Source organism: Symphalangus syndactylus, chromosome 12 (assembly GCF_028878055.3).
Source record: "Symphalangus syndactylus isolate Jambi chromosome 12, NHGRI_mSymSyn1-v2.1_pri, whole genome shotgun sequence".
Classification (NCBI taxonomy): domain Eukaryota; kingdom Metazoa; phylum Chordata; class Mammalia; order Primates; family Hylobatidae; genus Symphalangus; species Symphalangus syndactylus.
Genome location: NC_072441.2, coordinates 40,668,980 through 40,690,016, shown reverse-complemented (window position 1 = coordinate 40,690,016; position 21,037 = coordinate 40,668,980). Strand labels below are relative to the sequence as shown.

At 36.2% G+C, this 21,037-nt stretch overlaps 1 protein-coding gene across 4 annotated transcripts in view; it reads left to right on the top strand.

The window, feature by feature from the left end:
- The window catches only part of SELENOF (selenoprotein F), a 50,941-nt gene that overhangs the window by 17,483 nt on the left and 12,421 nt on the right, over positions 1-21,037 (top strand). For all 4 annotated transcript variants that reach the window (XM_063624319.1, XM_063624321.1, XM_063624318.1 and 1 more), the window contains exon 3: positions 15,265-15,328. In XM_063624319.1, the coding sequence (XP_063480389.1) occupies positions 15,265-15,328 (64 nt within the window). The remainder of the gene's footprint in view (positions 1-15,264; positions 15,329-21,037) is intronic.

Sequence of the window (21,037 nt, the reverse complement as noted above, 5' to 3'; positions counted from 1 at the left end):
CGTGAATCTGGGAGGCGGAGCTTGCAGTGAACCGAGATTGCGCCACTGCACTCCAGCCTGGGCGACAGAGCGAGACTCCGTCCGTCTCAAAAAAAAAATAAAATAAATAAATAAATTATTTCAGCCTAATTTATTGTTCAGTTTTGATTAAAATACAAAGAAGTTTAGACTAGTGGTTAAGATAGACTATAGAACCAGACTGCCTAGCTTCAAATATTCTCTGCTACTCAGCAAGTGTTCTTGGACAAATTACCTGATTACTGTGTGTCTGTTTTTATAACTATAAATTGGGGATAATTATAGTTCCTGTCTCATAGGGTGATTATGAGGATTAAATAAGTTAATATGCATACACTGCTTAAAATTGTGTCTAGCATATAACAAGTAGTAGGTAAATACTTGCTGCAGGTGGTGATGACAGCAGCAGCAGTAATAGTAGTAGTAGTAATCTGGTTTGCTGATGATAAAAGCCAGAAAGAATAGAAAATTTGGAGAACTCAGAATAGCATGATAATAATTGCTATTGACAAAGTAAGGTAAAAGAAAATAGCTATGAAATATAAGCTATCAGATTTGCCAGTGATAAAATTTGGAGCAATATTTTCTGTTACTCCACTTTCAAGTTCCTGGATTAGTTGAATCAAGAGGAAATATCTTCTTACAGAATTAGTATGAAAATTTTTACTATTTATAACTACTTATATGAAACAAAATACAGAAATAAATTATGTCAAACACAATCAAATTTTTAAGTCCTTTCAGCTGACACATTTTAAAGAGGAAAATACTACACATTTTCCACTTTATAAATGTGTGCCGTTTTGATCACTTGAAAATGTATGAAAGATTGCATTTGGAGGAAAAAAGGTTGTGCTAATAAAAAATGTCTCAAGACCAATGTTAAAGTGGAGCTTAATTTTCTTTGTTTTTTTGTTTGTTTGTTTGTTGTTGTTGTTGTTGTTTTAGAAATGGGGTCTCCCTCTGTCACCCAGGCTGGAATGTAGTGGTGCAGTCATAGCTCACAGCAGCCTCCAACTCCAGGGCTCAGATGATGCTCCCACCTCAGCCTCCCAGGTAGCTGGGATTATTGACATGCATCATCACCCCCAGCTAATTTTCTATTTTTGTAGAGACAAGGTCTCACCATGTTGCCCAAATTGGTCTTGAACTACTGGCCTCAAGCTGTCCTCTCCCTGGGCCTCCTAAGTCACTGGGATTACAAGCATAAGCCAACACACCCAGTTGTCAAGGTAGAGCTCAATTTTCTATGACAAACTTAGTCAGAAAATTGAAGGAGACGCATATTTTAAAGTCAGTTTAGAATAAAATATATTATTTATTGGTTGGTTTTTACTATTCAGATGACAGATAGGAGGAAACCATGATATTTTTAAAATTAGAAGTAACATTATAGCTGAAAATAAATTGAGCTATATGTTTGTAATATAAAAATAATTACTTTATAAAAAACAAAGCAAGCTATCAAACGAATCACAATTATTTCAAATTTTTCTACTAATATTCTTCTCTTATTTATATGTGTAACCTATCACCTGGTAACAGATTTCAAAGGCTTAAGAAAAATTGAGAAGAGAAAAGCTTAAAAGTAGTATTTAAAAAAAAACCTCCAGGTTGAGAAGAGATTTATCTGAGTTTTAGAACATCTTGGTCTCCTTCACAAAATACCAGTAGAAGCATAGGCTGCAGATCACCAAATCATGCCATTACTTTTTCTGACAAATAATTCAACAGATCAGGGATTTGATAAAAGCCTTTTGTTTTCACTTGAAGATCTACTTTTCAGATAATAGGAAAATAATAAAAATACTTATCTTCAATATTAATCTTACTGTACTAGAATTGAATAAGTGGACCTAAGCAGTGTATAACATAAATTTATGAATATAATTGGATGCCCTCCACTTCCCACTCCATTACCTAGTTGGAACTGGACTAATTTAAGTCACCTGCTTTATATAGTAGCATTATCTTTTTTTATGTGTATTACACTCTGCCTTGATATTTGCATGCGCTCCAACAGGCCAGAGACAGTACAGAAGTAATATTAATTAACATGTGTACCTCATTAGAAGTTTATCTCTTTCTCTCTTTTTATAAGAATCGTTGAGTTTAATTTTCTATTTATTTATTTGTTTGTTTATTTATTTATTTATGTGACAGAGTCTTGCTCTGTTGCCAGGCTGGAGTACAGTGGTGCAATCTTGGCTCACTGCAACCTCCGCCTCCTGGGTTCAAGCAATTCCCCTGCCTCAGCCTCCTGAGTAGCTGGGACTACCGGTGCATGCCACCACGCCCGGCTATTATTATTATTTTATTTTTTTATTTTTTGTATTTTAGTAGAGACAGGGTTTCACCACGTTGGCCAGGATGGTCTCGATCTCCTGACTTCACGATCCACCCACCTCGGCCTCCCAAAGTGCTGGGATTACAGGCGTGAGCCACCATACCCTGGCGGAGAGTTTAATTTTCATCTCACTTCTTACTGACTTTGTGATTGAGCTAGCAAATTACCCAGGATCTTCAATTTTGTTGTAATTACATTGCCTTACATTAGTGTTTATTTTACACTGGTTATACGATAAGTGTTTTACCTACATTATTTAATCCTCACAACAACCCTATAATGTAAATACTTTTATCCCTATTTAATAGAAGAGGAAACTAGGGTATAATCTGCCTACCATTAGCTGGTGATTAGATGCCAAAACCTGGTTTTATCTCAGGTCTATTTGATTCTAGAGCCCCAGGTTTTTAAACCTCTGTGCTATTTTACCTTTTATTTTGAAAATGTTAATAGTAAGACCTGCTTCACAGAGTTACTTTAAGAAGTTGAATGAGTTCAATATAAAACACTGGGCTGGCTTTCTGAAAGCCCCCTTTGCCATTTGTACTTAACAATATTAATAATAGAATTTCATTACTAGTTTTTATTTAAAATTACCAAATCCTTATTTCTCAGTTTACCACAGACTTTAATGGCTCCTGTCACTTGATGTTTTTCAAGAATATGTTCCCAAATTGGGCTTTATTTAAGGCCCAGCCAGATAACATTTTATATAAATCATGTAATTTTTCGTAATTCAATAAAAGAGCATCAAAACATTTAGTTGTTTTCAATTTGCGTGGCTGTTGAGTAGCCAGTTGCAGTTACTCATAAGTCAGCTTAAACAGCATTATTCAAGACAGTGGCAACTTTTAAGCTACAGGCTGTCAGAAAGAGAATGCTACGATGTGTAAAACATAGAAGGATGAAATGGAGGTTAAGCTAACTGTGCGTGAAATTGTAGTCACTAAAGAAATTTCACAGTTGCTTAAAATAGCTTCACTTTTGTCGTGTGTCTGTAAGCATCATTACATGGACTGATATCTTCAAAGCAAAAATCTAAATGTCTTTAACATATTCTAATTATAATATAAAAGCATTATTCACAAAGAAGCTTTTTTTAAACATATGAATAATGTTTAGCAATAGTTCACATTCAATGTAAGAATCACTAAGACTCCTGAGTAGCAGAAATACTAAATAATAACATAGGCCGGGGGCGGTGGCTCACGCCTGTAATCCCAGCACTTTGGGAGGTCGTGTGCAGGGGGGTGGATCATGCGGTCAGGAGATCAAGACCATCCTGGCTAACTTGGTGATACCCCGTCTCTACTAAAAATACAAAAAAAATTAGCTGGGCATGGTGGCAGGCTCCTGTAATCTCAGCTACTCCAGAGGCTGAGGCAGGAGAATCGCTTGAACCTGGGAGGTGAAGGTTGCACTGAGCCGAGATCATGCCACTGCACTCCAGCCTGGGCAACAGAGCGAGACTTCATCTCAAGAAAAAAAAAACTAAATAATAAATGTTTACTTAATAATAACCACTAACATTCATTAAGTTGTTATCTGAAGGTGCTGTTCCAGCCACTTTAAATGAATTAATTTACAGAACCTCACAACAGCTCGGTAAATTCCGTTATTATCTTTATTTCGTAGTTGAGTCTTAGGCATAGAGATCTTACCTACGATCATAGAGTGAATTAAGTATCAATAAATGTTTCATGTATTTGTATAACAGAAGTTTAAAAGTTTATTTTATGAAGTTATTTAATTGAACCCAAAATATTATTTAAAATTTTTTATATCTGCTTTTAATATGAAATATAAATGCAGTCAGTTCTTTTACATAATTACAAATTAGGATCAGATTCTATCTAAACATATTATAACTTTCTGCCACATTTGCAGACTGTAATGCTCAAAACGAAAATAAACCCTTAAAGTAATTCAGACTGCCTTACAACTGCATTTCCTAGACATACCCACCTCAGAATCAAAATAAACTTTCCATTTATACACTAAATATGTCTTCCTGGGATAAGATCAAAGAAAAATAAGACTCCTTGTCTTCAAGGAGTAGAAAAAATAGGCATGGAAGCCAGGCGCAGTGACTCACACCTGTAATCCCACCGCTTTGGGAGGCTGAGGTAGGCGGATCACCTGAGGTCGGGAATTCGAGACCAGCCTGACCAACATGGAGAAACTCCGTCTCTACTAAAAATACAAAATTAGCCAGGCGTGGTGGTGCATGCCTGTAATCTCAGCTACTTGAGAGGCTGAAGCAGGAGAATCGCTTGAACCTGGGAGGTGGAGGTTGCAGTGAGCCAAGATCTTGCCATTGCACTCCAGCCTGGGCAACAAGAATGAAACTCATCTAAAAAAAAAAAAAAGAAAAGAAAAGAAAAAATAGGCATGGTAACTGGACTGCCAGAATACTGTTGATATGATATTCTGTTTGTTGGATGAAAACGTAATATCTAATGTTACAAAGGTAACCACTAAAAGAATTAAAATAAATAAAAGTTGGAAGGAAAGGGGAACTAATAGAGCTCTTAAAGTTGGTATCTCATGAGCTATAGATACAACCATATTAATCTTTATGGAAATGACCAACACAACTAAACACAGTTTAAATATTAATGCGTAGGCCAGGCATGATGGCTCACGCCTGTAATCCCAACACTTTGGACGATGAAGGCGAGAGGATCACTTGAGGCCAGGAGTTTGAGACCAACCTGGGCAAAATGGCAAGACCAAGACCTCCATCTCTACAAAAAAATTTAAAAAAAAAAAAAAAAAAAAGCTGGGTGTGATGACATACACCTGTGGTCCTAGCTATTTGGGAGGCTAAGGCTACTGGAGGATCACTTGAGCCTAGGAGGTCGAGGCTGCAGTGATCCGTGGTCACACCACTTCACTCCAGCTTGGATAACAGAGTGAGCTCTGTCTCCAAATTAAAAAAAAAAGTTATTAAGTGGAGGGTAGAAGGCAGAGGAAATGTTCACTTCTTATTTTATAACCCTTTTATACTGTTTTTTATTATGTCCACATGCATTGATTTTTTAAAAAGAATTCAATGAGATATGTGCTATAAACAAAACATGCATATATGCAATGAAAGCTCTTAAACAAAACATATATGTATGCAATGAAAGCTCTTAGAAGGAGGGCATAACCACTTGGCAGGTCAGGTAAATATCACCACTTGCTTATGTAGGAGTTAATGCTTATAGTAAGTAGGAAAGTGGGTGAGAGAAGGCCTTTTCTCTCGCAAACGGAAAAGTTAGTGGAAAGGCACGGAGGCATGAGAGTATGGCCATCTAAGATAAATCAGATAGCTGGGTTATGATGAGGGAAGATGATGATTAGGTAAGCCGGGGCCAAATAATAGAGGGCCTTATATACCTTAATAAGAAATTGAACTTTATATATGCAGGGGACAAATTAAAGGATTATAAAGAGTAAACTGGTTTCGGATTTGTGTTTTAATAACTTTTGTTGGTGTGAACAATAGTGGATAAGGCAGAGGGGAATACTTATGCCAGAAAAATAATTTGCCTTTTGCCAGAGGCAAGATACAAGGGCTTAAACCAACACATTGGCTATGAAAATGAAAAAGGGACAGATTTGAAATCAATTTAGGCAATAAATTTATTTATTTGGATTTATTAGTCTGAATAGGAGAGAAAAGGGTAAGTGGGGATGCTTCCCAGTGTTCTTATTTGAGAAACTGGTAACCCTAACACAGGAGAGAGACCAGCTAGTTACAAGATGGCCCATTAAGGCAATAATGGATGGGAGAAGGGGCAGCAACAGAATAACTTTTAATAAAGCATACCCCTTAGCTGTAAATAGTTTTTTGTTGTTATTGTTGTTTTGTTTGTTTGTTTGTTTTTGAGATGGAGTCTTGCTCTGTCACCCAGACTGGAATGCAGTGACGTGATCTCAGCTCACTACTACCTTCACCTCCTAGGTTCAAGTGATTCTCCTGTCTCAGCCTCCCAAGTGGCTGGGATTACAGGCATGTGCCACCACACCCAGCGGATTTTTGTATTTTTAGTAGAAACAGGGTTTTGCCATCTTGGCCAGGCTTGTCTTGAACTCTTGACCTCATGATCCACCCAGCTCTGCCTCCCAAAATGCTGGGATTACAGACGTGAGCCACCGCGCCCAGCCAATAGTTTTATTTTTGAAGAAAAAAGTTTTAATGTAAAAGGCCATGAATTTTATTTGGCTGCCATAATGAATTCTAAAATAGTATATTGACAGAGTAACGCAAAAATTGTAAATGTGTGGAATGGCCTCGTTTCTTTTTTTTCTAGTTTTATATTGCTGCTCTTAAATTTTGTATAATATTGAAACTCTTGGATTATTATAGCTTTATTTTTGTATCTTTTTAAAGTTCAAATATATTAGGTTATTACTATCTATAGGGAGATACCATAATTTGTTTTAGTAGTTTTGTTTCTTATTGTTTTCAGATATTTATAATCTTTCTTAAAGATGATCATAACTGGCTGGGCACGCCTGTAATCCTAGCACTTTGGGAGGCCAAGGCGGGTGGATCACCTGAGGTCAGGATTTCAAGACTAGCCTGGTCAACATGGCAAAAATACAAAAATTAGCCGGGCGTGGTGGTGCACGCCTGTAATCCCAGCTACTTGGGAGGCTGAGGAAGGAGAATCGCTTGAACCTGGGAGGTGGAGGTCACAGTGAGCCAAGATCGCACCACTGCACTCTAGCTTGCGCGACGGGAGCGAGACTCCGTCTCAAAAAAAAAAGTTGATCATAACTATTCTTTTTATGACAAATAGTGGTTGTTCAGTATTGGAGGGATAATAGCAGTGATGCAAAGAAATTATTTCTTCTGCCAGGGCACGGTGGCTCACACCTGTAATCCTAACACTTTGGGAGAACAAGCCAGGAAGATCACTTTGTCCAGGAATTTGAGACCAACCTGGGCAACATAGCAAGACCCCATCTCTACAAAAAGTTTTAAAAAAAAAAGATTTCTTCTGAAAGGCATCCTTGCCTCCATATATTATTAGGACCTTCATTTTCAGTTTTCCATTTTCTAAAATACTTTTAGTATTACCAAGGGGCTAGTTGGTTTCATTTAAAAACACTTACTATGGTTTTCAAGCTTTGAGTCTATTTTGGTTTTGGTGTTTTTTTTTCTTTTTTTGGGGGGGGATGGAGTCTCACTCTGTTGCCCAGGCTGGAGGAATGTAGTGGCATGATCTCAGCTCACTGCAACCTCTACCTCCTGGGTTCAAGCGATTCTCCCACCTCAGCCTGCCCAGTAGCTGGGATTACAGGCACCCACCATCGTGCCTGGCTAATTTTTGTATTTTTATGGAGACGGGGTTTCACCGTGTTGGGCAGGCTGGTCTGGAACTTCTGACCTCAGGTGACCCGCCCACCTCAGCCTCCCAAAGTTCTGGGATTACAAGTGTGAGCCACTGCGCCTGGCCGCTTTGAGTCATTTTTACCAATTCTTTGGATATTTGGATCTCAGAAAATATATTGGCCACATTCTCATTTTCTCAAGTTACTTTTTTTTCATTATGTGATATTTCCTAAGTATTGGCAGAACTGAATGCATTGTTCCCAAATGGTGACCCTGGATCATTCATACTTGTAGCTAAAGTATACATAGGGGTGGGGACTGGGGATGTATTTTTTTTTCCTATTGAGAGTCTCATCATTACAGTCTTACCCCTTGTTTTAGGTGTATATGTAAATTCTATAGATGTATGTAGAACTCCTGTTTGTCCTCACAGTATTGAAAGAAACCTAATCCTTTTTTCTCTCAGGTTGCATAGTTAGAATGGTCTGATCTAGAATGCATTCATGTCATTTTCATTTTTAGTTTTTTTTTTTTTTTTTTTGTATATTTTCATTGAGCTTTTTAGTTCAACATTGCATCTTTATGGAAAGATTCCTCCAATGTATTCTTAGCATCTGTAGAGCCTAGTTTAAATTAAGGTAGATGTTACTTGCTTGTTTTATAACTTTTCTCCTCAGTTTCAAGACAGAAACTAAAGATACAAAAAGGAATAACACTTTAATGGTATAGTAAAATAAGTTTTAAACTTAGTGAGTTTCCTTAGGCATAAACTCATTGCTTTGTATTTTTTCAGAATTTAGTAAAAAGCACTCCAAGATGAATAGTAGTTTAATCTCAGATGTAGTATTGGAGAATTATATTTGCCAGCTTTGTTTGTTAAAATTTTAACACTGATTTTTTTTCCCCTAATCCTCAGTATTCATCCATTGTTTCTAAGCCAGAATGCCCTCACTCAAAGTGAGTATGAAAGTGTCATTAATCAGAAAGTATGGGGAAGACTCGAAGATGAACAACAAATTTAAAACACCAGTAGATCACTAAACATGGTTTAGGTGATAATATTTTCCCTGAGAATTCACTGACCAAATTTTGCTAAAAATAGTTTCTATATGATGTATTTTTCCGCTGTATGAAAGGAATAAAGTTGATTTTTTAAAATTATACTGGATACTATTAGTGTTTGGAAAAGTGACTCATTTATATTTGAGTGTATCATAATTGATTTTTCATTGGAATATCTAAATAATACAGTGCTCAGCTGTTATCATACTATAGCCATGCTTCCTTATTTTAAAATCCCTTCATTTTAAGGACAAACCTTCAGTAGACCTATAAAATACAGTTACTCCTCAGATACGAATTCTCTTCAGCAGTAAAAATTTTTGCTTTTGTTCACCTAACAGCATTTTCTTCATATTGCTACATAGCATTCATCATTATTATGCTAATGGTTATATTAACTTGGTTTGAAAAACTTCTTTTAATTAAACAAAACTAGCACTTTAGGAGGATAAAAACCAAGTTTAATTACAGTTTTTAAAATATCTTAGCTTTTTTCTGTTGGTACTGTGGAATTGCTTTAATACTAACCTTTTGATTTTAAATAAAATAGAGAGTTTCCAAAATGAGAATCTATGGCTACAAGCAGTACCTCATAAGGAAAGGAAAAAAAAGTACTGTAGCATTTGTCTTGCTTCAATGTTTATGGTTTACCTTTTCAGATTAATGCAGTTAATCTGTTGAACAAAAAGTCTACTGTTTTACCATTTTGCAGTTTTTGCCCTATTGATATAACATAGTATAAGGCAGTATTCCTCATCCCTGCCTGCCCATTACAATCATTTGGGGAGCTTTAAAGTACTAATAGTAGTAATTAAAAATACTGATGCATGGATCTCACCCCTAGATATCCTAATTTAGTTTATCTGGGGTAGGTTTTAGGGATCAGTAATTTTCAGAATATTTCCAGGTGATTGTAGTGTACTGTCAGGGTTGAGAACTCTGCTGTAAGGTAGTTTGAATTTGAAAGCTTGAGAAAATTTGGAGTGGCCATTTTCATTACAGACGAACAATGAGTGATATCCCTGAATAGTCCCTGAACTGAAAATTCTATTAAGTAGACATGAAAATGGCTTCACGTGCACAACTTGAACTTAACCAATACTGTGGAAGTATTAATGTTATAATAAAAGATGTTATATATTGAGCATCTAAAAGATCCAGGCTTTTCGCTTTTTTTGGTGACTTCTTATAGCAGCTCTGGAAGGTGGGTAAATAACCCTTTTGTTCAGACATAAACTGAAGCTCAGTGAATGACTTACCCAAGGGGGCATACTGCTTGTAAGGGGCAGAGCCAGAACTGGACCACATACATGTTTGATTTTACAACTTGGACTCTTTTCACTATACCATGCCATGTGAAAATTTGATATTTAGTTTGACTCAACTTAAATAATTAGTTTATCAAGGTTTTCTTAAGGTCGTGTTTCTTTAGAGCTGTGGTTATTGTTACCAACAAAAATACTTTAAGTGCTTCGTACTGGAAAGTGGTAGAGTATTTCTGACTTGGACAGGTCTATAAATGTGTAGTGGTGCTGGTGGTGGTGGTAGTGGTATGATGATGGCACAAGAGTTAACAAATACTGCACTTTTTAAAAAATTCAGAGGCCGGGCGCAGTGGCTCACGCCTGTAATCCCAGCACTTTGGGAGGCCGAGGTGGGCGGATCACGAGGTCAGGAGATCGAGACCATCCTGGCTAACATGGTGAAACCCCGTCTCTACTAAAAAAATACAAAAAATTAGCCGGGCGCAGTGGCGGGCACCTGTAATCCCAGCTACTCGGGAGGCTGAGGCAGGAAAATGGCGTGAACCCGGGAGGCGGAGCTTGCAGTGAGCCGAGATAGCGCCACTGCACTCCAGCCTGGGCAAAAAAGCGAGATTCTGTCTCAAAAAAAAAAAAAAAAAATTCAGAAAATGTATGTAATTCACAAATGTCACCTTTGTTCAGTGTTATAAATGAACTTATTTTGGAATCTAGCTATCTGGTGAGAAACAGCATAGACCAGCTTTTTGAACATTTTTGTGGCAACTAGTTGGACCTTAATTATAACAAAGATAGCTACAAAAATAGTGTGGCCTTTTTCTACATGTGAAACCTCACTTTAAGCCCTTACTAATCTCAGTACAGGTTGAGTAGTTCTTATCTGGAATTATTGGGACTAGAAGTGTTTTGGATTTCAGATTGTTTTCAGATTTGGGATGCTTAACCTGTAGTACCTGTAGTACTTAAAATATTTAAACTGGGAAAACATCAGCTAACTACAAAGCTGGAATTTATCCAAAGACTAATGAATAAAAATCACTTTTTAAAATGGGAAATTAGCATATTTTAAAATGCTGTTACAACTAAGGCACATTAGTGATAGAGCTGAGGTAGTTAGATATTTCTACTTCCCCCACCCAGAGAACCATATCAGAAGTTTAGGAAAATCTGACGGTCATAAGTTACTTGGAAATAGAGACTCCAAAGGGAAAAGATGCAGTTTGTGTATCGTTCTCATATTTTCCTAATGATTTCTTATGTTTCCCTAGTCCTAATACAATAATGGCCTAGAGTTAGATTGTCTGTACAAGTAAGACTCCTCTAATTCATATTTTTAAAAAGGGCTACCAACTTGCTGTTAGAAGTTATATAACTTTCTTCTTTGATTTTTCTCTTGTGATGGTATTTTTCCCTAAATGTTTGAAGATTAAAAATTTTGTATGCTAGTCACTTTAAAAAGTAAAAATACTGAGGTTAGAACTTGGTTAAATCAAGGAATTAACTTTATTTGTCATTTCTTCATGCACTAGAGAATTTCTACTATTTATAAGTAGCATATATTTCATTGTGTGTGAATTTGTATGTAGTGCCAAAGATACTTAGGATTATATGGCATTTTAAATTTACTACAATCTGTAGTTAAATTATTTATTCACCATGAAAAACAAATACTTTCCAATGAACACCACAAATCATAGATATATATGTGTGTGTGCGTGTATATATGTGTGTGTGTACATATGTGTGTGTGTGTGTGTGTGTGTGTGTATATATATGTGCGCCAGCTAACAACACAGATTAATGCTTTTAGAGTTTGACTTTTAATAATGTTCTGCAACTTTGAGTTCCATCCATTTTCTTTTGTTTACCCTGGAGTGGAACTACTCTACAAACTTTGTCAAAGGAACTTGAAATATTTTTGAAGTTTTGTCATGAAAAAAGAGGCATTTAATTTTGTTATATGAATAGTTCTCTCCCTTCAGCACACCTATATTGAGAAGCTTTGTGTCCGATTCTGGGGGAAATTAAGACATTTCCTGTCTACTGTCAAGTTATAGGCTATTTGATGCACATTATGATGAGAACAAAGTTCTATGAAAGTTTACTAGGAAAATCCTTACCTGAGACGAGGAAATCAACAAAAGTTTTTTTGAAAAAGGTCACATCTGAGCTGCTTGCTCATTAAAGGATATGTTTCTAATATTTTGGTTAATCAGTTGATATTTTGTGGTGCAGGGACAAGCTTCCCATGAGTGGGTTATGGGTGTGCTAAGATACTGAGTCCTTGAGCCCTTGAGACAACCAAGTGGGGCCTGAGGTAAGCAAGGCTCCCAGGCTAGTCTTAAAAGCTGCTTCATCCTTTTACTGCAGTGCTTCGTACAATCATTATCATTTCCCACATGTATCATGATATAAAGAAACAGTGGTGTAGAGAAATATTGTTAGGTAAGGTAGTGGAATCTCCACCAAGAGTTTCTAAAGGATTATAAACAAAAGATAAATCTAACAACCAAATCTAAATATGGCCTTATATGCTTTTAATTTTAGTAAAATGTACATAAAATTCACTGTTTTAACCATTTTTAAGTGTACACTATGGCATTAAGTACATTCACATTGTTGTACAACCGTGTTAACCATCTTTCTCCAGAGTCTTCCCAAACTGAAACTTATACCCATGAAACAATAACTCCCTATTCCTTGCCCCCACTGACAACTACCATTCTACTTTCTATATCTGAATTTTTGACTACTCTAGTTACCTCATTTAAACATTTGTCCTTTTGTGACTGCCTTATTTCACTTAGCAAGATGTCATTAATGTTGTAATAAGATTTCGTTTATGTTGTAATATGTGTCCAAATTTTTTTTTTTTTTTTTTTGAGAGAAGTCTCGCTCTTGTCCCCCAGGTTTGAGTGCAGTGGCTTTATCTCAGCCCACTGCAACCTCCGCCTCCTGGGTTCAAACGATTGTCCTGCCTCTGCCTCCCAAGTAGCTGGGATTGAGGCACCTCCCACCACATCCAGCTAATTTTTGTATTTTTTAGTAGACATGGGGTTTCACCATGTTGGCCAGGCTGGTCTCAAACTCCTGACCTCAGATGATCCTCCCACCTCGGCCTCCCAAAGTGCTGGAATTACAGGCGTGAGCCACTGCACCCGGTCAGAATGTCCTTCCTTTTAAAAGCTGGATAATGCTCTGTTGTATGTGTATACCATATTTTGTTTTTCCATTCATCTGTTAATGAACACATGAGTTTTTTCCCACCTTTTGGCTATTGTGAATAATGTTGCTGTGAACATTGGTGTATAAATATCTGTTTGAGGCCTTGCTTTCACTTCTTTTGAGTATATACCCAGAAGTAGAATTGCAGATCATATGGTAATTCTATTTTTAATTTTTTTAAAAACTGCAGTTCCATTTTCTATAGCCACTGGACAAAACTTCTCATTCCCAACAGCAGTGTACAAGGTTTCCAATTTCTCCACATCCTCATCTCTCTCTTTTTTTTTTTTTAATAATAGCTATCCCAGTGGTGTGAAGTGGGATCTCATTGTGGTTTTTATATGCATTTCCCTAATCTCTAGTAATGTTGACCGTCGCTTCATTAGCTTATTGGTAATATGGCCTTATATTTTTCAAGATTTTTTTTCTGGAGTTGTCTAACCAAGATTAGCCAAATCTTTTTCAAAAGCAACTTACTGCATGAAATTAAGTTAACCTATTCTTTCTTTTTTTTTTTTTTTTTGAGACAGAGTCTTGCTCTGTTGCCAGGTTGGAGTGCAGTGGCGTGATCTCGGCTCACTGCAACCTCCGCCTCCCGGGTTCAAGCGATTCTTCTGCCTCAGCCCCACGAGTAGCTGGGACTACAGGCGTGTGCCACCATGCCCAGCTAATTTTTGTATTTTTAGTAGCGACGGGGTTTCACCGTGTTGGTTGGCCAGGATGGTCTCTATCTCTTGACCTCGTGATCCGCCCACCTCAGCCTCCCTAAGAGCTGCAATTACAGGCATGAGCCACCATGCCCAGCCAAATTAACCTATTCTTAAAGTTTTATTGCTGCAGTGAACCTTAGAGATCATCAGAATTCTTAATCTGAAATCCATCATTGGTTTCAGATTTCGTGAACAGCCTGCATTAAAGCAAAATTCTATCAGATTCTCAGAAGGGTCAGTGACTCCCCAAAAATGTAAGAATTGATCTAGCCCAAAGTCACCAAACTGTTAAGAATCATTGTCTTTTTAGGTCACATTAAGGTGGTTTTTAAATCACTACTTTGTGCCTTTCTGTATTTTCCAAACTATTTTAAATAAACATGCATAGGGCATGTGTTGTTGTTTTTTTAATTAAGTAAATGCTGTTTTAGAACCTGAAAAAGTAAAGTCCATCTTTCTTGAACCTCCATAAAAAACAAATCTAAAAACCCAGAAGAAATGAAATGGATATGATACGTTCTTAAAATTGCCAGCCTTCTCTTATGGTCACAGCATTTCCAAGTATATTCCTGCCCTATAAAAAGAATAGTCAGGCTCTGCAACTACAAAAAAAGTGATGTTTACCATTGAATCCATTTCAGCTGAATTCATTGCAATAAAATATTTGCATTTGAGTTTTTTATAATGAGCTTTTACTGTAAAGAGAATGTGCAGGTTCTATAGCTAGAATAGAGATATTTACCATTGAATCCATTTCAGCTAAATTTCATTAAAGGAAAATATTTGCATTTGAGTTCTTTATAATGAGATTTTACTGCTTTTCTTATAATATCTCTACATAGTACTTTCTATAACGATTGTTTTAATTTTAAAACTTTGATCACTTAATATTAAAAGCAACCAGAAAGAATTTTTATTAAGTAACTATCTTGCATAGATTATATATATCTATATTCAGTTTATCACCCTAAAAAACGGTAGGAAATCTTTAATATTTTGTAGAGCTTCCTAGGACATCTTACCTATTTAAAGTTTATTGTCAAATCTCCTTATCTCCTTCGGTCTTTCTGGCTAGGTTTAAGAGTAATTGAAGTAGGTTGGAAGTTCCTCTACCATTTATTATACTTGGGCCTCCATCTTCTCTTCCGTTAGACTGGAACTACATGGTCCTGTCTAGCTAACCAGCTTTGACATTTCTTTGATCTATATATCTGCTAACTGTAATGTTTATACTGTGAAAGTTTATATTTATTTTATAAGTACATTTTTAATTTATACTAGTTTTTTAAATTCCTGTTTTTCCTTTTGTAGCTGTATGCAGGAGCTATTCTTGAAGTTTGTGGATGAAAATTGGGAAGGTTCCCTCAAGTCCAAGGTATATAAAATTTACTCCAGTAAACTGTTCAGTCATTTAAAATCAACATTTTATGTGAATCGTTTTCATTATGTATTTCCAGGAATAAGAATTTTTAGGATTATACTTTCTCAACAATATATGCATTTTTTTCACATTTGTTTTCATAGAGGTGGTTTGTTAAAGTAATTGGTGAATGCTATGTTACTTTAAGCAAACACAATATATGAAATTTAGAGGCCAGGCATGGTGGCTGACGCTCAGCTCATGCCTGTAATCCCAGCACTTTGGGAGGCCAAGGCGGGTGGATCACGAGGTCAGGACTTCGAGACCAGCCTGGCCAAGATGGTGAAACCCCATCTCTACTAAAAATACAAAAATTAGCTGGGCGCGGTGGCAGCTGCCTATAATCCCAGCTACTCGGGAGGTGGAGGCAGGAGAATCACTTGAACCCGGGAGGTGGAGGTTGCAGTGAGCCGAGATCACACCACTGCACTCCAGCCTGGGCGACAGAACGAGACTCTGTCTCAAAAAAAAGAAATTTAGATTTAAAATACAACACATGAAGCGGTTATTTTCTTAAAAGAAGAGCCTTTCTTTTGCCAGGTGGGAATTTTGCAGGAGCCTTTCTTTACGAGATGTAAGTGTCATTTCTGTAAGTAGCACACCATTGTAGTTTAAATGTGAATTGATTTATGTGGAACAATTGCATTAAGAGTAGACCTGTACAAAATAACAAATCACCAAGGAAAGAAGTAATTGGCCAAAGAATTTGAAGTACAAAAGAGAGAAAGTCATATGTATGTATCTTCACAGGGAATTTTAAGGGTAAACATGTTAAAGGATAATTGTGAAGGTATATTCTTTGGGTTGACATCCAACAGTAATGAGGAGCTTTGCATTGCCAAGAAAGGCTTGAACTAAGGCTTTTGTCTTCTGTCCTTGCATGTCACTTTGAAAATCAGTTTTATGAAACTGAGCTTGTCTAAAGGTAATAACACTTTCTCTCTTTTTTTTTAACTGAAATACATAAGTATTCAATTTACATACCTCATTCTACCTCGATTTTTGCTGACATTCCCATGATTTCTTGCCTTATTTAGTTAATGGCAAGAGAATTTTTTGGATTTAATATTTTATAAAATTGCCTGTATTAGCACATGCTTTTTATTGCTGACCTAGAATTGTTTATAATAAAATATTGATCATTTGGCACAGAAATGTAATATAGTAGTTTGACTTGGGATACTTAATGAGGCCCAAAGCAGATACATATCTAATCAAAAACAGTCTTTGTTAGAATAACACATTCTGATATAGCAAAGAAGATATTTACTTTTGCTTGGGAAAAAAAAATTCTTACTCTGATTTATTTATTTATTTATTTTGCCTCAAACACTTAAACTCAGAATTGTACCACAGTTGTTTTGGCTTTTTTATATCCATTCTGTGAATGATAGTGTGAGCATTCTTATTTCTAGAAAGTTTTAGCAATTGATTCTTAGCTGCATTGATTATTTATACTTACTTGTTTTATTAAAAACAACATTTTATAACTTAGATTTTCATGAGAATCAAGAGTAGCTTCGATACTATGATTAGCCTTCCTAGTTATGATATCAGATTTTATTATCTATAGTAATATATATTTCTTATGTAAAATATCAAACCTTAGGGTACATATATCATACTGTCTTTTCCTTTTGAAAACAATTGAATTTTAATGCTTTGTATAAATATTTAATTATCTACTTGCTTAAAATAAAAATGATTAATTCATAATGTGTAACTATTTAATATTGTTATGTATAATACCAGTATTTTCTGAGCCCATGAAAAGTTGTTATGATTGTGATAAAACCCTTATTAAATTCCCACCCTCAGAATTTCCATCTTAAAGATATTCTGAAATAGAGCATGGAGAGTTGTTGACTTATACAGTAATTACAAATACCAAACTAACTTTCATGTCATCACTGCTTCATATTCTTTTCTCTCTTTTTATTTTGAGACAGAGTCTCACTGTTGCCCATGCTGGAGTGCAGTGGCACAATTTCAGCTCACCGCAACCTCTGCCTCCCAGGTTCAAGTGATTCTCCTGCCTCAGCCTCCTGAGTAGCTGGGACTACAGGCACACGCCACCACACCCAGCTAATTTTTTTTTTATTTTTAGTAGAGGCAGGGTTTTGCCATGTTGGCCAGGCTGGTCTCGAACTCCTGACCTCAGGTGATCCGCCTGCCTTGGTCTCCCAATGCCGGGATTACAGGCATGAGCCACCGCACCCAGCCACTGCTTCATATTCTTTATCTTCAACATCAAGTAGCTTCTGGGATTATCATGATAACCTTCATTATACTCTAGCTTATAATACACTGTCAGTTTTTAAGGTCACTTAATTTAAATTAACCATTTCATGAAACAAGAGCAAATTAATGTTAAATTATTTCAGGAGGAATGATTTAAATTTTGGTATGTTTTACCCACATTAAACCACTCACAGTTGTGTAAAAAAAAATCTCAGATCGTATTTCTTAGTCAATTCCAAATATGCCTTCTAAAATACCTTTTTCTCCTTATTCTAGTTGTTTAAGTATAGAAGGCTGTCTATAGTGATTTCTCATAGTAAATTGTATCTAGTATTCTGTCACTTCACTTGTGACATGCTAAGTAATCATGTTTTTTTTCTCTCGCTTGAGTCTTCTGTGTTAAGAATGTGGCTGTCTCTCAGAAAGTAATGTGGTTTATCCCTGATTTTGTATGGGCTTGGCAAACTTTCTGTAAAGGACTAGATAGTAAAAATTTTCAGCTTTATAGGCAACATGCACTCTGTCATAACTATCGAACTCTGCTATTATAGCATGGAAGCAGCCATAGACAGTTGTTAAACGAGTGCACGTCACTGTGTTCCTGTAGAACTTTATTAACAAAAGCAAGCAGGACAGATTTGGCCCATGAGCCTCAGTTTGGCAACCTCTGTATTAGAATCATAAACGTTCAGACGCAAAAAGGAGTTTTGAAATAATGTAGTACAAATTGAGCATCCTCATAATTCAAAAGTCTGAAATCTAGAATGCTCCAAAATCTGAAACTTTAAAAATACTGCATAAAATTACCTTCAGGCTATATGTATAAGGTATATATGAAACGTAAATGAATTTCAGGTTTGTATTTGGGTCCTATCCCCAAGATATGTCATTCTATATATGCAAGTATTTTCCAAATCCAAAAAATAAAACACTTATGGTCCCATGCATTTCAGTTAAGGATACTCAACCTGCTTCTCATGCCAACTGTGATTGATTGGTAGCCATGCGTAAGGTTACAGTGCTACATGGGAGTTTTGCCGAAAAGAAGACTGATCCATTAGCATTATCTTCATTGATTTTCTTGTTTATAAAATGGGTTACAGATGAGGTATAATACGTTAATATCTACCTTATAGGGCTGTTCTGAGGATTAATAAGATAACATGTAAATCACTTAGTATGCGTCTGGCACTACCAAATACAGAGTAAATCATTCTGTAATTCTATAAATATGTATTGATGCTTACTGTATGACAATCACTATTCCAGTAATGAAGATGTTAAATGGTAAGTATTGTTATTGTATCTTATATTTGCTCCTTGGTTAATAAGTTTCAATTATGAACCATCAAACATTTATATACTCATATATTGGCCATCTTTAAAAAACATTCAAGTCAGTATGTATTATAACTGCAGCCTTTCTCATATGCAATATTCTGTATATTGACCTCTAGTCATTTTTCAAAGTACCCTAATAGGGCTTCTCTTTCTACCATTTTACCTCCTGACTACTAAATCTTACTTGGCCCTAGCATTTGAAACTCTCTTCACTTGTGTGACTTCATTATCTCCTAGCTTTCTCCTACGTTGTCAACATATCTTTCTCTTCTGTTCTGGCATCTCTTCTGCTGCCTGTACTTCAAACGTTATTGTTAGTCGGGATCTGTTATCTTCAGATTTTCTTCTCTTCTGACTCTACTGAATGGTGTCCTACTCAGTTTCAATTACAGTACTTATGTGATGACTCCCAATCTATATCTTTACATCAAGTTTTATTTTGTTAGAAATTGTATTTCTTATATTTTTTTTGCTTCCATGGGACATTTCCATTTAGATGATTTGATAGGTACCTTAAACCAATATACATATAAGAATCACCTGGAGATCTTCTTAAACTACAGAGTGTAATTCTGTAAATTTGGGATGGGTGCTGAGATTCTATATTTCTTATGGTCCTACAGACTGTGGTCCACATTTTTAATATAAAGGCTTTAAACCCAGCATGTCCAAAAACTGTATTAATCCTCTTCTCTGTTAAAAAGTAGACCAGCTTCCCTGTTTCTATAAATGGCATTATGATCAGGCAAAGGCATAAGCATGAAACACAAGAATCATGATTGGTCTTTCACATTTTATATCCGGTTAGTCACCATGTTGTGTCTCTTCTCCCTCAGTAATAACCTTCATAGTCCCTTTCTCTTTTCTGTATTTTCAATCAGGACCTTAACATCTTTATCTAAAAGGATTAGGTACTTGTTATCTAGTCTGCCTCTTTTCCCTTTTCTTACTTCATTACCTCTTTAACTCAACAACCAAAAGAGACCCTTTTCATAAAACAAATCTGATTGTATCTCTCTCTTGCTCAAAATCCTTTATAGTTCTCTGTCACATACAAAATGAAATACAAGACCCGCCATGACATGGTTTCTCTTTTCTAGATTCACATCTCTAGTTTATGCAAAACTATTTGCAATTCTCTGAGCTCTGACTTCTGTGTGTTTGCACACACTGAATATTCTTGCTAACTTGTACTCCTTCCCAATTCTTGTGGCAAATTCCAGTTTATTCAAAATTTAGCTCCAGCATTGTTTTTGGGTGGTGTTTAAACAGTGTTTTACTTTTCTCTTTATGTTCCGTAACACCTCCTACATAAGATTATATTTGGCATACTGGTCTTTTGCCTCTATCAAACTGGGAAGTCTTTAGAACTCAAAGTTTGTGTTCTGTTTTTGTGTTTTTGTTTTTTGTTTTTTAATCATTGATATACCCAAAATCTATGTAACATTGCACCTGATATTAAGAGGAATTGAAATATTTATGGAATGAATGCACTGATTTATTAAATTTATCTAATTCAAGGGATGCCCCCACTTTTGACAAATGAGAATCTGGTGAAAAGCCTGTGTTTCCATTTGTTATATGCCCTTGATGAATTTACAGGATTCAAACATTTATAAAAAGTTCTCATCTTTTCCTAAAAGTCATAATTTTTTTAGTTTGTCTTGTCTTCATTTTGTACTTCCAGTCTTCCTACATTCTCTTAAGTTGCCCTTCTCTGTTTTCAAGTGATTCTAAATTGTCCTAATGGGATGACACAATTTTGCAGTCCAGATGTATGTAATAGTAAATTTTCTTTTCTTTTTTGTTTTTTTTTTGAGACAGAGTCTCACTTTGTCTCCCAGGCTGGATTGCAGTGGCGTGATCTCGGCTCACTGCAACCTCCACCTCCCAGGTTCCAGCAATTCTCCTGCCTCAGCCTCCCGAGTAGCTGGGATTACAGGCATGCGCCACCACGCCCAGCTAACTTTTGTGTGTGTGTATTTTAGTAGAGATGGAGCTTCACCATGTTGGCCACGCTGGTCTGGAACTCCTGACCTCGGGTGATCTGCCCACCTTGGCCTCCCAGAGTGCTGAGATTAC